The sequence below is a fragment of the Loxodonta africana genome, chromosome 16 (genome assembly GCF_030014295.1).
Source record: "Loxodonta africana isolate mLoxAfr1 chromosome 16, mLoxAfr1.hap2, whole genome shotgun sequence".
Taxonomy (NCBI): Eukaryota; Metazoa; Chordata; class Mammalia; order Proboscidea; family Elephantidae; genus Loxodonta; species Loxodonta africana.
The window spans coordinates 4874559-4891327 of NC_087357.1; the positions used below are offsets into that span (position 1 = coordinate 4874559).

Consider the following 16769-nt stretch of genomic DNA (forward strand, 5'->3'; position numbering starts at 1 on the left):
CACAATTACTACCAAACCTTGTTGTCAGATAGGACTTCCGTACTGTCACTGTCTTTGATCTGTGGCTCAATACCATGTGACGGCAGATACTTTTGAGTCTTCGTGTGTTAGGGACACTATGAGAACAGGTTGATTACATCTCGAGTAATGACCAAATGGTGGTTCAGTGGTAGAATTCTTGCCTCCCATGTCGGAGACCTGGGTTTGTCACCTGATCAGTGCACTTCATGTGCGGCCCCCACCTGTCTGTCTGTGGAGGCTTACGTGTTACTGTGATGCTGAACAGGTTTCAGCAGAACTTCCAGACTAAGACAGACTAGGAAGAAAGGCCTGGGGATCTACTTCCAGTAATCAGCTGGTGAAAACCCTGTGGATCACAACAATCCCATCCACAACCAATCATGAGGATGGCCCAGAACCAGTTACCATTTTGTTCCATTGTGCGTGGAGTCACTATGAGTTGGGGCTGACCAACTCACTGAACAAGAAGGGGCATGCTTGAAAGTTGTCCCTGAACTCATGACTCCTGAATAGGACACAGGCAAGTGCACCCCCTCTTCTTTCAAGAAGACAAGTTGATCGATTGCTGAGCCACAGAGCTTCCAAGGCTAAGTCTTGCCCAAAAGATGGAGCTTGATTTTTTTCTTTATTCATTTTTCTCATTATTGCCATTATTCTCCTTCAAGGGGCCCTTGAACATTCTCCTCTTGATGCCCTTCCCAATTTCTGCAGCCTCCTGAGAGAAGTGCCCACACCATTCCCCTCTTGCCCTTCTCCCTCAAACACCTAGGGTTCAGCTGGACTCCACGGGAGCAGTGAGTACACACTTGTCAGTGGAATAACATGGCAGTTTTCAGCACAAATGGCTTCTTTTCTTTCCTTCCAGACTTCCATGCCACCTTTTCAGTTCTCCTTGCTGCTCAGCCCTGCAAGGAGGAAAATCACCCAGAAGGTCGTCATGGAGCACTTCACAGCCCAGAGCTGGACTTGATCAATAGATGGATTGCACAGACAGATATTACCATCATGCCTCTCTCAGCGGGGAGAGATACATGGTGCAGGCCCCTAAGTGCTTGAACGCCCATCACCTTACGACTTGTTGATTTTCCCCCATAAACTAGCTCTCTTCACCCTCAAGGGAGTGTTTTATGACAACATTATCAGAGTTTGTGGAGAGGCTCAAAGCAAAGAGTACTTAAGCATGTCAGAGTGTACCCCGGAAGTGGCCCGTGGAGAGCTGTAGAGGCAGCACTGGATGGTGCAACGGCTGAGCCTCAGACCCAATTACGCATGAGGGAGCCCGGGGTTTACCGGCTGATCCACATACCTCTGAGGTGGCTGCAGAATCAGTAACTGTTAAAGAGTGCTGGCTATTAAGGAAACTATTCAGGGCAAGGCACAAACATTTGTCACAGGTATTCCGAGGGACGTGCATCTGAGATTAGGGGCTTTGCAATGATCATCTAAAAGGTCTTCTTAAGGAGCACTCATGGTGAATGCTGTAAATTCTTGCTCTCAAAAGCCAGATTTTAATACCTGAATCTTGAAAAGATCAACTATTTTCAATAAAAAGATCTTAATGTGTTTACTCAAGGTAACTGAGGAATAAACTTCAGCAGTGCCATTCCCATTTGAGAAGGGTATTGTAGACACACAGTCTTGCTGTCAGTTTTCTGGACATATTTTACAATGCGAGTTTACTTACTGCTCTTAGAGATACTGAGGTAGACCTACGTCTGTAAATACTGTGCTTTGTCTGTTACGTTTGACTGCCATGTTGAAAACAGAGTGTAGAATGGGATCAAATGCAGTGTCATTCTTTCGTTGCCTGACCTTCCGACACGCTGTGTGGTATTGGTTCTTTCCCATACTTTTCGGATGAAATCCAAATGGAACAACTGACTCCGTTGGAGTCAGTTGGCTCTGACTCCTGATGACCTTACGTATATCAAAATGAAACGTTGCCTGGTCCTGTGCCATCTTTGTCATTGTCGGTATGTTCCAGTCTGTTGTTGTGGCTATGGTGCCTGTCCATCTCACTCAGGGTTTCCCTTGTTTTTTTACTGACCCCCTACTTTAGAGGGACATCATCAAGCATGATGTCCTTGTCTAGTGATGCCTCCAACCTAAAGGGCTTGCCTTCCAGCACTTTATTGAGCAATGTTCTGTTGTGCTCCTAGGGTTTGCACTGGCTGGTTTTCAAAAGCAGGTCACCAGGCCCGTCTTCCTAGTAGATATCAGTCTGAAAGCTCTGCTGAGACCTGTCCACCATGGGTGACCCTGCTGGTATTTGAAATGCCGGTGACATAGCTTCCAGTGTCACAGCAACATGCAAGCCTCCACAGTACAACAAACAGACAGATGGGTGGTTAATTCTAGGAAAAGTCACCTTGTCGTTTCCAGTCACAGAAGAGGCCTCTGTTCAGTATGACATACGTGGGGTCCAGGGCAATGAGTGAAACATCCAGCTTCATTTCAAGTTTAAGCTTTTCTCCTTTTTCTTGAGTCTGTTTTGGACTGGGTCTCTGCAGGGATGGAGGAGGGTGGGTTCAGCTTGCTTTTATTTCTTGTCTTCCCTGCTGAGCAGACCACCTCATCCCTCACAGGATGGAGCGGAGAGAGACAGGGCCTGAAGGTCCAACCTGACTGGCTCCAGGCACTCTGCTAACGTTGTGCCTCTAGGGACTGGCGGTGCTCCAGACTGCCTCTTTCTCTCTTGGCTGCTTTTATGGTGCCGACAGGGTTGGCTCCTGCTGGAGGCTCTGAGGGAGCATGCTCCTGGCTTCTGGAGGCTGTTGGCAATCATAGGCACGCCTTGGCTTGTAGACTCGTCACTCCAATCTCTGCCTCCTTCTTCACTGGCCTTCTCCTCCCTGTGTGTTTGTCTCCAGTCTCCCTCACCTTTCTCTTAGAAGGACATCCATCACTGGATGTAAGGCCACCCTAAATCCAGGGTGGTCGCATCTCAACACATTCCTTTTGTGACACCTGCAAAGACCCTATTTCCACATAGGGTCATACGCACAGGTACAGTGGGCTAGGACGTGGACATGTATTTCCGGGGGACACAGTTCAACCTGCTTCAGTGTCATTTAGCTAATGACCATTTTAATAACCTCTGTGCATCTTCCAGCGCCTCTGTGACTTCTGTGCAAAATGTGCTGGTTCCATTTTGTGGACGAGGACACAGAATAGGGGAGGGGCACGACTGCCTGGTGTGGAGACTGAACAGAAGTCCCAGTGTGCAGGCTTCTCGCTGCCCATAACACCTCATCAGGAAGTGGTCTTTTTCCAGACTTTATGGTCTGACTGAGACTAGAGGAACCCCAGAAGACATGGTTCCTAGACTCTCTGGTAACCCAGAGCTAAAACCATTCCCAAAGCCAACTCTTCAGACAAAGAATAGATTGGACTATAAGACATAAAATGATACTCGTGAAGAGTGTGATTCTTAGTTCAAGTAGATACATGAGACTAAATGGGCAGCTCCTATCTGGAGGCCAGATGAGAAGGCAGAAGGGGACAGGAGATGGTTGAATGGATACAGGAAATCCGGGGTGAAAAGGAGGGATGTGTGGTCACATTATAGGGAGAGCAACTAGGGCCACATAACAATGTGTGTATAAATTTTTGTATGAAAAACTAACTGGAGCTGTAAACTTTCACCTAAAGTACAATTAAAAAAAAACAGAGAAGTAGTCTTTGGGGAGCGATTTTTAAAGGAAAAGGGTTCTGGACAGCTTGATGTAACCCAGTGGCTCTGCTTGGTGACTGTCCTCAGTGGCAGTACCTCCACTGCCCTTGAGGATTGAGTGCTGTTCCCTACTCAGGCTTGGTGATTCAGCTCAATGAAGAGGCACAGTCACTTCACCAGGGCTGGCCTTGATGTGGCCCTGCATGTGGCAGCAGGTGACAGTGGCGTTGCCGGGTCCCAAGGCATGTCTCTGAGCGGTGGTGGTAATGGCTGACCAGGAGCCCTTGGTCAACCGTGGCTGGACCCATGTGAAGGAGGAGCGCTGGCCAGAGCCTAAGCTCTAGACATGTTTGCATTAAGACCAGAGTGCCTGTGGAGACCACCAGAGCCAGGGGCTGGTGGTCAGCGTGGCTTCCGGCAGCCTGAGCTGAGGGCAGCTGTTCTGTTGGAAGAACCAGCCATTCGGCTGACACAGAGTGCCTGCGGGGTGGACCGCTCTTCAGAGTGGTTGCGGAAGACTCCAGAGCTCCAGCGGCCATGACACCGACTGGGGAAGTGGGGGGGGTCAGGATGGCGTCATGTGTTGCCCCTTGTCCAGGAGTAGAACCTGCGTGTGTCGGGGTGCTGAACTAAGCTTGAGGCTGCCTCAGTGCACCTCGTGCCTCTGGAAAGTGGTGTTGAGCCAAGCATGAGCTGGGCAAGGGGCTTTTACACAGAGGACACAGAAGCAGGCTGTCCTGGGGCTGTCCCAGAGGCTATAAACATTCCAGTTCCGGACACCATGACGGGCACAATGGACCAGGCCCCTGGTTCCAAAGCCTGCGTGGCTGTAGGACAGTTTTCCAGCTCTTTGTCAACTGTGTACATGTATGTCTGTGTAGTCATGTGTGTATTTGTGTGTAATGTGTGCGTGTGTCTATATATTTGTGTACGTGTGTGTACACGTGTCTTGTGTGCACTCGTGTGTGCATGTGTGTCCATATGTGTGTCTATGTGTACATGTGTGTCTGTGTATATGTGTGCATGTGTCCATATGTGTGTCTGTGTGCATGTGCGTTTGTGTGGACGTCTGTGCATGCATCTTATGTATGCATGCATGCCTGTCTGTGTGCATGTGTTGTGTGTATGAATGTGTGTGTCTGTGTACATGTACACGTGTATACCTGTGCATGCATATGTGTTCATGTGTGTCTGTATGTATTTGCATGTGCATGTGTCCATATGTGTGTCTATGTGTATGTGTGTGTGCACATGTGTGCATGTGTGTTTTGTGCATAGGTTGATATCTACATGCGTACACACCACGTCTGTGTGAAGCAGTGCTCATTGCTTCAGCCCCGAAGGAATCCACCCCAGAGCTGTCCTAGCAGCGCTGGGCTTTCAGAGTTCTGCCCTTCAGACTAATGAGGTCCCTTCCAGGGTTTTCCCTCATGAAAGCGTCCATCTGCTTGGTTGGGGTATGGCTAGATGATTTGGGGTTTAGCTTTAATTCTTACAGAGCATTTACAAGAACCCTACAGCTCCCATCCCACCTGACAGTGAAAGAATGAATGCTTCCCCAGCCCGGAGACTGGGAACAAGGCCAGGCCATCCACCATGGAGGTGGAATTTGACCACAACTGAGATATGTGAAAGTATGACCTTCACATGGGAACTCATAAGTTGGTCAACTGAGTTGAGTTTTCAAGGTCGATTTTTGTCTTTGATTGTTGACTTGGGCTCAGCTTACTGTGACAGATGGAATGTTAATGACGATTGCTTCGGTCCAACAGATAAAAGCAGAGAGCACAGCCGAGCCCCCGGCCCCCCTGCCCTGATGCTGCCTGCGGAGAGGAAGAACCGGGCCGGAGCCAAGGACAAGGTCCGTATCGGGGCCCTGCAGGCACTTTAAACCTTAAACCAGACTCCAAGGGTGAGGCTCCAGAACCAGCTGCTGTTGAGCCCATTCCAACTCATGGCAGCCCCATGTGTGTCAGAGTAGAACTGTGCTCCATAAGGTTTTCATGGCTGATTTTTTGGAAGCTGATAGTCAGGCCTTCCCTCTGGGTGGACTTGAACCTCCATCCTTTTGTTAAGTAGCCCAGCACTTAGCCATTTGCACCAGCCAGGGACTCAGTACACCTGAAACATCTGCTTCCCACGTGGCTGTTGCCAAATGAATCCTTCCCTGTCTGCTGTGTGGAAGAGAACTGAATCTAGCAAGTTGTTTGAGAACACTGGGGGCGAAGGGGTAGGCAGAGGGTGCTCAGGCCCCAGAAGCTCACTGGGGATGCTCTACTAGGGGGAGGCTCAGGGAGCAGGCCAGGCTTCCAGTTTCCCTCTTCCCCACCTTTCCATGCTGGGGAGGCCACTCACAGAACCGTGTTTGGGCAGAGACGCTGCTGGCCCAGGGCACAGTTCGTGTCTGCGCTTCACTGTTAAGGAAAACCCAATACACGTCTGTTTTCCTTTGAACATTCCAGCTTTGGATCCTTCTCTTTGCTTAGCTGCCAAATGGCATTTTAAAGATTGATTACACAGTTGATTCACTGAGTGTCTTCAGTAGTGCAGCTCTTGCTCTGAACAGCCCAAATGGTCCGCTTTTATCACTACATTTAAAAATCGCAGACCGTACTTCCTTTGCTCTGATCTTTTGACTATCCTGGAGCTGCTGGTCTGTTTCAGTGTTGTGTCAAGATCTTTTTTACTTGATTGTTTTCAGGTACTTCTCTGCCTCGAGGTCTTTAGTCACGTTTGTCCTCAGTGGCTTTTGGACTGGCTTCCCATTTAGCATCATTCCTGCCCGGGGTGACCACGTACGTCGCCTTTCCTCCTAGATCACTAGTGCCATGCTAAATGGCATAAAGTAGTCACACGTACCTGCACAAATTAAACCTTTGCTCCCTGATGAACGCTTTTCCTATAAGAGATTAACATCCATGCCAGAATCACATATTAATTAAGCAGATAGCCTTTCTGGTTCTTCAGATAAATACTCTATCTCTGGGTTCTGTGAGTCTAATTCACTTTTATTACCTTAGTGTGGAACAGGAGTTTTATACCATGATTAGCCACTTTTATCGCCAACAGGAAATCACAACCAGCGTGAGCCTCGTGAAGAAGGCCGTGGTAATTAGTAGTAGACAACGTTGGCGTCACCCAGTTTAAGTGCCAGTCCCCACTGCAAATTACGTCCTACCATATTTACTTGAATAATTAGCGGGGATAATCTACGACTCAGAGACTCTTCCCGACTTTCCACTGTTCAATTAACTTCATAATGAAAATTCCCGCTCGTTCTTCTAATTGGATTAGTAATATAAACTCTAGTCTTAATATTTTTTTAAGACAACTGTTTCTAAGTTTTCCCTGTTAGGCTAATTATTTATCCGGATCTTATTTTCTTACAGGGAACAAAGATATTTTCTGCTAACAGAGAAGTGCAAAAAACTTACAAACTTAGAGTTCACAATAACCATCCAGTTGCTCTCATGTCAGCCCTGACTCATGGCAATGCCACGTGTGTCACAGTAGAACCGTGCTCATAGGGTTTTCCATGGCTGAGTTTTCAGAAGTAGATTGACAGGCCTTTCTTCCAGGGTGCCTCTGGGTGAAACCGAACCTCCAACCTTTTGGTTAGCAGCGAAGCATTACTTCAGCATTAATTATACAAGTTAAAATAATTTACTGAACTTATTTATCACAAATGTCTATCAAAATGAACATGGGGAGATCCCAGTAAGATACCAGGACAAACGCCTGTGAGACAACCAACCCCACCTTTCCCTTGGGACTTGTGTGACATGTCAGTGAACTCTGTACCAGGAGCCAGGGGCCACACAGAAGCTGTCTTCTTCATGCTCATCTTAGGATGTGTCCCAATGTCCCTGCTGACATGGTTCCTCCAGCGATGACCACCTCGTGATGACAGGGATCTTCCTCATCCTCATTTCACTGGGCTCAGCAGAAGGCAGCCTCACCGCAGTTATCCATAGTCTCCAGAGGCCACCTTTGTTGGGTCCATTTGTTTGGGATTTATTTCATCCTTGACTTTATAGATACTTTGGGTTCTTTTCACTTCTGTTCAAATTGTGTATCTTAGTGCCTCCAGAGTTTAGCCCTTTCCTTTCAAACATCGCTATTGGAAAGCATCTGAGACAACGAAAGTGAGTCGTGGGGTTTCTGTGCAATTGCTGTCTCCTTTGTGTGGCTACCTTTGCAATGGGCGCTTCACCAAAGGGTTTTGAAGCACCTACCTCATTTGGTTGAGACGGGTCAATCAGTCGGTTAATCACTTTCTCACCTATGGTATCTCATACTGTTCTGACATTAATAGATGGTGGTAGAAAGAGAGATTCCAAAATTTTAGGACGACATTCAAAATTGTTTTTTCATGAATCTAGTGGTTTAATTTCTCCCGAAATCCTCAGTTGAGAACACTATTGTTGCTTTGAAAAATGTACTACTGTCTTTTTATCTCAACTGACTTTCTGAGAGAGAGTAAAATCATTATCATGGTACCCTAACTTTGAGATTAAAACCATGGAAACAGCTGGGAGGAAGGAAAAAAAACCCTTTCGTCACCACTAGGATTTACCACACTAGCTGTGAATTCATTGCTCTTATAGCAGCTCAAAAATGTGGCACTTTTTTTTTTTTTTAATTCTCATTATCATTATGCAGCCGCGCTAGAGGAAGCCTGGTCTGGACCCGGTTCCCATGACTTCCAGGACCCGAGGCCTGCCGTACCGCTGTGCAGCTCCACGCTCGTCTGACTCCTGAATCCCCCTTTATGCTGGAGTGACAACTGTCCACATCTGCTAACTTTGGGCAGCTTTTGTTTCTGTCTAAATTCTAATCAAAATGTCCAGTGTCCCAGCATAGTTGTTTTTTTTTTTAATTTCTTTTTAGTTTTAGGGAATAATTCTTCTTCATTTATTCCCTAAACGTTAGGTGACGTCGTGTTTGAAGCTTCTTTATTTTTTAAATGGGGAGTCACAGACTGATGCCGTTCAACGCCTGCAGTACATCAGCATCGCTGCACTGCATAAACCAGGCTCCACGAGCCCAACCCCCAACTGCATGACCCATGAGGCTGGGATCAGTTCTGGAGAAATTGGACACTCTGAGGGCCTGGGATTGTTAAGACTATGAGCGCGTCACTTCCCCTGCCACAAAGGACGTTCATGGGCCAGCCCCAGCCGTCCCCAGTGCCCCTCGTGGCTTCAGGCTTTCTGCCATGAATGCTCGGGTGTCTCTAACTGCTGGATCAGGCTCGTTCCAGAGATGCAGTCAGTGAGATTTCCTTTCCCAGAACAAAAACAGTGGTGCAAACAGTTTTCAATCCACTACCAACTGAAAGGTTGGAGATTCGAACCCACTGGGAGGTGCCTTGGAAGAAAGTCCTGGCAACCTACTTCCGAAAACCCTATGGAGCACACTTCTGCTCTGACATACAGGGGGTTGCCATGAGTTAGGGTTAACTAGACAGCAACTGGTTTTGTTTTATCTGTTTGGAGATGGGCAGGCCTATCGGCAGGAGACTTTGTTATTCTTCACCAGGTAGCCTGTAACTGAAGAAAGATGACTGTTTAAAAATAAGTAACTGACCACCCCCTTCTCTTTCTGTTTAAGGAGCCGCCCGCTATCCTTGTGAGAGGAGAGGAGAGCCTAGCCAAGGGCAGCAGGCCTGTGGCTTCCGCCCCGGTGCCCGGATCCCCCTGGTAAGACCCTCTGAACCCCGAGAGCCCTGAGAAAGATTGTTGCCTTGTCGCAGCTCTTGCTTGTTGCCGCCAAAGAGAAACTCTGCTCCCTGGACAGTACGGGGCTTTAAAAATTAATTTGCAGCTCGCGAGAGGCATAGCTCCACACTGTGCTCACGTCCTGCAGAACGAAAAACAGCATTTAAGTGATAAGTGATCCTGCTCCAATGTGTGTGTAACGTGTGTTAAGTCAGAGCGCTGCCACGTGTAGATCAGGGAAGGCTGCGTTTGAGGAAAATGTAGGCTGCTTTACACTTCAAAGGCCTTTTCTCCCTGGACTCTGAGAAAAAGAGTGACTGAGCGTTAATTATGGTTCACCTGGCCCTCTCCACGTGCCCTGGGAGGATTCCAGAAATGTGAGTACGCCACACTCAAAATACCTTCCACAAGGGAGCCACAGGCTTTGGCTTTTAAAGATGCCCTTTTATAATGGAGTCATTTGGAAGCAGAATAAAAAGGTTATTATAGTAAAAATTAGCTTTAAAACTTGAAGATTAGAGGCAGGTATACAGCGGGGAGGAGCGGCTAATTTAGTGAACAGAAAGAGCAACTGCTTTCATAGGTTAAAGTACCAACAGGTATGTGGGACCAAGGGGGACCCCAGGGCTGTCAGCCTCCAGTGCTTCGTGAGGGGCCCCCTCGAGGGCCGTTAGGAAGCACGTGGGCACCCATTGTGCCCTGTGGTCGTGCTCTGGCCATGGCTCATTCTGGTCAGCCGTGCTCAGAGCAGGAGGGAAAGCAGTGGGGGACTGGGCATCTTTGCCTGGTCGGGGTCAGGGTCAGCAGGACCTGGTGGCCTCTGCTCTCTGCCTTCAGGTGACACTGCTCAGCACCTAGAACGTGTCTCAGGTGAGCCTCCTTACACGATGAACAAGCTCTCAGTGTGTCTATGTGAATCCATCACACTGCTGCCACCATGCTGCATTTGGAGGCCATAATTCTGTGGAAGACGTGGCCTTACACACCAGAACGTTACCATGGTGAATGCTGTGGAGAGTCCTCCTGGATGATATCCTGTTAGAACTCAGCGTGTGAACTGGATTTGGGAAATTGGCCTGTCTCAGTGTGGATCCTTTATCTGTAAATTATAAATCAGTGCATGGACCCTCTCGGCCCAGTGAGGTGGTGGGGCGAATTTAATTACCTGGGCACCCCTATGAAGAAAGCCATCCCCACAGGAGTACATCCGATTGGGCGCAGGGGAGAGTGTGGAATGGAAGACCACCAAAGCCAGGAAGAGGACCACAAGTGGGGTCATCAGGCATTTCTAAGGGTGGAGTGAGTCTGTGAACTGGATGCTTCCAGAAGGTGGAATGGATGAGGGCGGGGGTAGAGTGGGCAGGAAGGCTGGGTTAGGAGGGTGTGATGGTCAGTCATATGGGTCAACCTGCCCAGGCTGTAAAACCAGTTGCACGAGTAAGTGAGTGGGGAGCCCTGAGGTGAGCCCAAGGGGCAGTGGTATAGTCGGCGTGCTGATGGAGAAGAGCCACGTACCACAAAGGGCACCAAGGAGTGGGATGCCCCATGGAAATGTGTGTTTTGGATCAAAACCCGTCTGCTCACTTGAACCCATACACTGTTTCCCTGTGGTGACACCAGGGCTGTGGTGTCTCCTGTGCACCTCTCACTTTGGGGGTACAAACACTCATCCAACCTCAGTCCCCTAGAACGAGTTTTCTGACTTTGCTGAGCAGCCACCTGGCTGAGGATGTGCGTGTTGAAAGGTCCCCGCGTACCTTAGAGGTCAGGCTGGCACTTCCACTGGAGATCAGGGCCCTGGACATTGGAGGGTGAGGATCAGGTGTCCACCCTGGCTCCCCTGCTGCTGCGTTGCCCGATGGAGAAGAGTCTTTGCATGTGGCATGGTACCGAATCCTCATTAATCTTGGTATCACACATGTGGAAATCTTGGTAATGGCACACTTTACTGACACTGCAATCTGCCACCAGGAAAGGACCCCTGCCACAGGGAACCCAGACCATTCTACTCAGTTAACTCAATCGTCCACCGCAGTCACCATTCACCGGGTTTGTTAGTACCCAGCCTGTGTCAGAGCCAACCATGTCCTCCAGGAGAGGAAGGGCAAAGAGACCTGCCCGCTGGGGGGTAGGTGGCCTCAACACCTGCCATCTCCGCCCACCAGCTACCTCCACATTGTTGTTGTTTGTTGCTGTCATGCCAGGTTGGCTCCTACTCATGGCGACCTTATGCACAACTGAATGAAACATTGCGTGGTCCTGCACCATCTTCACGATTATTGGCATGTTTGAATCCATTGCTGTGGCTGTTGTGTGGATCCACCTCATGTAGATTCTCCCTCATTTTCCCTGACCCTCTACCAAACATGTTGTCCTTTTCTAGTGATTGTTCTTTCCCGATGATGTGTCCAAAGTTAGTGAATCGAAGTCTCGCCACCCTTGCTTCTAAGAAGCATTCTAGTTGTATTTCTTCTAAAACTGATTTGTTCATTCTTCTGGAAATCCGTGGTATATTCAATATTCTTCAACCTCCACGTTAGGTCCTTTGAAACCATCAGTGTCTTGGACAGTTCTCTCAGTGGGACCTCACAAAAGATCTCTCAGTAGGACCTAGGCCATGCAGACCTGAGGACTGAGCCTACAGAGGACTCAGTGAGAGCACAGCAGACTGAATGTGGTATCTGGCCCTCCTGTCATCAGTGGGGTATAGACACGAGGCCAAACCTACGATGAGCCTGTGGGCTCTCACACTGATTTGGTGGCATGGTTATGGTTTGCCTGTTTCCTTTGAGCTGACAACCTGGACCTTCCTGCCCCCCAGGGCAGACCCCTCCTTTACCCCTGGAGTCCCCGGGCCTTCTGCTCTTGCCACAGTCTCTGAGGACGTCCCACCTGTGGAGGGTTGCTGCCAACTGCTTGTAGGGCAGGGGCAGGCCTTGTAGTGGGGGCACACCTGAGGCATTACACATGGGGTGGGAAGAACGTGGCCTCCAGATGGTGAGTTTGGGGATACAGGGAGGTCCTGCGGGGGTTGTCAGCTGGGACAGTGACATGGTGTATGGCCAGGACTGCTGACAGGTTCTGCTGATGGGTTCCGATATGCGCAGTGCGTGAGCCCTCTCTGTGTCTCGTGGCCAATGTCCAGAGCTTCTCCTCAGCCTCTTGGGAACCTTGTACTCTTCATAATGACATGTCTCCTGGACAGCGGTCCCCTTCTCAGCCAAGCACCAGGCATACCTCAGGACAGCAAGGGGACCAGGGGACCTAGGCTGCCAGCTCAGGCCAGACCCTAGAATGAGATACTCGGCTACACATTTCAGAGCTCAACCTGAGACCAAAATTCTCCTAAGAAAACTTGGCTTCTAGAAAATTCAGTGTAGACTGGGCAAGCCAAGCAGGCTGGGCTGATACAGACACAAAGGATATAGGATATCACCATGCCTGGAGGCAGTCGTAATGACAAAAATAAAGGATAAGATGTTTTGGAATCTACTCAAGATATGGAAAATGAAAATCAAATTATTCCCACTCTTGGTCAACTTTCTTTTACTGTTACTACATTCTTAATAATATTGAAGCTGAGAAATTTAATATTTGAGAGGACAGCGGTGTAAACCAGAGATTCTAAACCTAACGTCTGTAGACATGTGGACGAAACTTGCCTTTTCAGACGAAAATCTTCCAGGATTTTTTAATGTTGCGTTAGTTCCTTGGCAGACATGCTAGAAAGTGAGAGGGTTGTTTGACTTGGTTTAAAAGTGAGGAGAGACAAAGGGCAGTGTTTCTGCTCGTTCTCTGGGGGACACTGCTCCATACTAGTGTACTGAGTCAATGCATAGGGGATGCCAAAAGCAAACAGGAGTATTTCTAATTATGCTCAACTGTATATGATTTGGAGCCCTGGTGGCACAGTGGTTAAGAGTTCAGACTGCTAACCAAAAGGTTGGCAGTTTGAATCCACCAACTGCTCCTTGTAAACCCGATGGGGCAGTTCTACTCTGTCTTATACAGTCGCTATGTATCGCAATCGACCCTACGACAATGGGTTTGGTTTTTGGGTTTGTATATGATTTTTGGAGTCCCTGGGAGGTGCCAATGGCTAACATGTTCAGCTGCTAACCAAAAGATTGGAGGTTCAAATTCACCCAGAGGCATCTCAGAAAAAAGGCCTGGTAATCTGCTTATGAAAAATCAGCCACTGAGAACCCTGTGGAGCACAGCTCTGCTGTGACACACATGGGGCCTCCATGAGTCAGAATCAACTCTATGGCAACTGGTTATATAGGAATTTCTCTGCTATTCTAATTTCCAAGAGAGAGGGCAGATGCAAAGCCTCCTTGAAAGCATTAAAGTAACACTGAAAGCTTCAGAAATACAAAATGGATGCCATGAGAATCGATAAAAGTAGAGAAGGAGCCACACGCTAGTTCTGCTCACACACCTATGCCAGTTCAGCCATTAAAATTCGTTTCAGAGTCCAGATTAATTCCTGTGGTCAACTCTGTTATCAGAAGCTCCAGTACCGTAACAACACTGAGTAGATCCAAGGACGCCATAATCGGGGGCATACTATTCTAAGAAGAAAAAAGAAAATGAAGACTACATATCACCTTTCACAAAAAATGATACCCTAACAACCACCAAATGAGAAGTACGAGTTTGCATCAATGAAACTGGAATTATTTTTTCTTCAATCTGCTCCTAGTTTTAGGTATACTAATACTAGAATACCACTGTTTTAGTCTCTTGAGGAATTTCTGTTTAGTCTTTTTTATCATTTGGTTTTTTGACCCAAATGGCAGTTTTGGGGGTTGAACCATTCTGGTAGTGGAGGGTAATTACAGTGTTTTTATTGTAGTTGTTAATGACTTAAGGAAATTTCATAGATAATTGCTAAACAGAGTGTAAAATCCATGAGTTTATGGCTTAAAGTACAATAAATGCCAAAGATTAACATTTTACAATTATCTATAAGAGTATATGGATTTACAGATAATCATGTTTTCGTGAACATTGGTTTTAGAATTATATCATTTTCTAAAAAATACAGACTGATGTGAGTTTTTTTCATGAAACTAATTTATTAATAAAAATAATTTATTAATAGCACAGCCAAAGTCCTTTTTTTAAAATAATGACTTAGAAAGAGAGAACCTGTACTAGAAGAAAGAGAGGAGTGCTGTATCAACTGGGAGGTTGGCAACTTCAGAAGGTGCCACTTCCTATCAAAGCTGATTCATGTTTTATCAAAAGAAGCAAAAGTAGTTAAAATGCCAGAGTTATACAGTGCATTATCAAAATGAGTGTGGTACATTTGTATGCTGTTAGTAAGTTATATCACATCTCCGGAGCTAATGGCCACTTTTACATCCCTGCCTGGAGAAGTGGGAGAATGAGGGGTACGCTTTTGTAGGACTATGATACGTGGTGAGCGGCACTAGCAGTTCTTGTGACAGCTGACTAGCATTCAAAATCCCACATATGGGCCTTGATTCTCTTGATTTTATGTGAACACCATGTTTTGTTTTTTTTTTTAATTCTGACTTTATTTGATACTTGAGCACCTATTGATAACTGGTTCTGTTTGCCGTAAACACATCTTTTTATTAATATACAACTATTCTTTTATCCGGTGTGAGTCCCTGGGTGATGCAGATGGTTAAACACTCATCTACAAACCGAAAATTTGATGATTCAAATCCACCCAGTGGTGCCTGGGAAGAAAGGCCTGGCGAACTACTTCTGAGAAACCAGCCATTGAAAACACTATGGAGCACAGTTCTACTCTGACGTACATGGCGTCACCGAGAGCTGAAATCGACTCAACAGCAACCAGTTTTGGATATTTTAAAATATTTCTCTGAATATTGGTAACGAACATGTTTGGCTTTTAAAGAGTTAATTTCAAAAACATGTTCTGGGATGATGTTGGTAGAACCTTTCAAGAAAAGAAAGCTTCCCAAAGCATACTACCTGTGGATGATAATCAACAAGAGAAGGGCATTAGAAATCACAGCTACTAAGTGAGGAGGTGGACTTGGTCATGTTAGCTGCGTCTCTTTTTATGTACGCAACTACTTGGCATACAATTGTGCTAACTAACTTTATCGATGACACAACATCACTCTTCTTTGAATATGTACCACTGAAGAGAAACCAAATGTCACTTTGTCCCCTTTGGATAATTGAGTCTTTTATTATGTAAGGAAAGGAACAGGTGAGGAGTTATGTGTTGGGGAAGGGATACTAATGTTAATTTAAATGTCAAATCGAATTAGTGAAGGCAAATGGAAGCGGCTGCATGAGGAAGCTGCCATTTAGATCCACTTTAAGAGGTCCCCAGAGATGGTGGCTCCTTCAATGGAGAGTGGGGTGTGCCATTTCCAGCTTTGTTCTTGGTTCACTGTGATAGCTCTCCCGGTGCTCTTGCTGTAATCCTGAGACAGTGATAGGCTTTGAAGAGCCCCTGGCCTGTGTAGGACAGTTTGCTGATGCTGTGGATCTTAAACTGGGCAGAGAAATCAGAGGTTGGGGTATTTTGCTGCAATGAGAAATAAGCCTTTTTTGGTTTGAGAATGACCCAGTCTCTGATTGTAGCAAGAGTGAAGGAGACAGCATTTTAAATCAGTATGAAGGCAGATGCTTCTGTAAGCCCTCAGCAGTGGTCAACATGAATTTCCATGGAAGCCTTTTGTTTTTGGAAGACAGTATGTGGGCCCTGGATGATGCTTCTAATATTGAGAACAGGCTTCCTGAGGGTTTTGCATCCTGTCTCTGCAAGGTTGGAAAGACAGTCAGCCAGGGCTTCAGACTAGCTAGGGTTGGCTCCTGCTGGTCACTGACTGGCTTTTTTATACTGTTCATTACTTAAAAATTGGAAAATTAGTTCACATGCGATAACTAAAGATCAATAGACAAAATCTTTCAAAGTATGGGGTTATGCAAAGAAGTTAAAAAATGATGACCTTTAAGAGTAAAAACATACAAACACACATTTAGTTGAATTTTTGTTACCAGCTAAAATATCCTCCTTTTATATTGTATGAGAACTGATCTGAGAGGGAGTGGAGGAAGTCTTCCCTCTCCTGCTTTTTCTTCGTCTCTCTCTTTTGATCTCTAACTGGCATGTCTTCTCTGCATGTTTACTGCCTCATAAGGAACAGAGAGGAAAGTTGTCCACCTTCCTCAGGAAAGCAAACTGTGCTGAACTATCACTTCCAGCAGGTGGGGGTCCATGTGCCCTCAGATATCCTGAATTTAAATGTGTGGCACTCACATTCCCCAGCTTCTTGAGGATCTTCCATCTAGAATTTCACTTTGACAACACTAACCTGACTGACCTTTTCAAAAGAGAT

At 46.8% G+C, this 16769-nt stretch overlaps 1 protein-coding gene across 1 annotated transcript in view; it reads left to right on the top strand.

Moving 5' to 3' along the window:
• Positions 1-16769, top strand: part of TCERG1L (transcription elongation regulator 1 like) — a 246313-nt gene that overhangs the window by 155899 nt on the left and 73645 nt on the right. Inside the window, exons 5-6 of the mRNA XM_064269162.1 lie at positions 5467-5555; positions 9308-9396. Of these exons, the coding sequence (XP_064125232.1) occupies positions 5467-5555; positions 9308-9396 (178 nt within the window). The remainder of the gene's footprint in view (positions 1-5466; positions 5556-9307; positions 9397-16769) is intronic.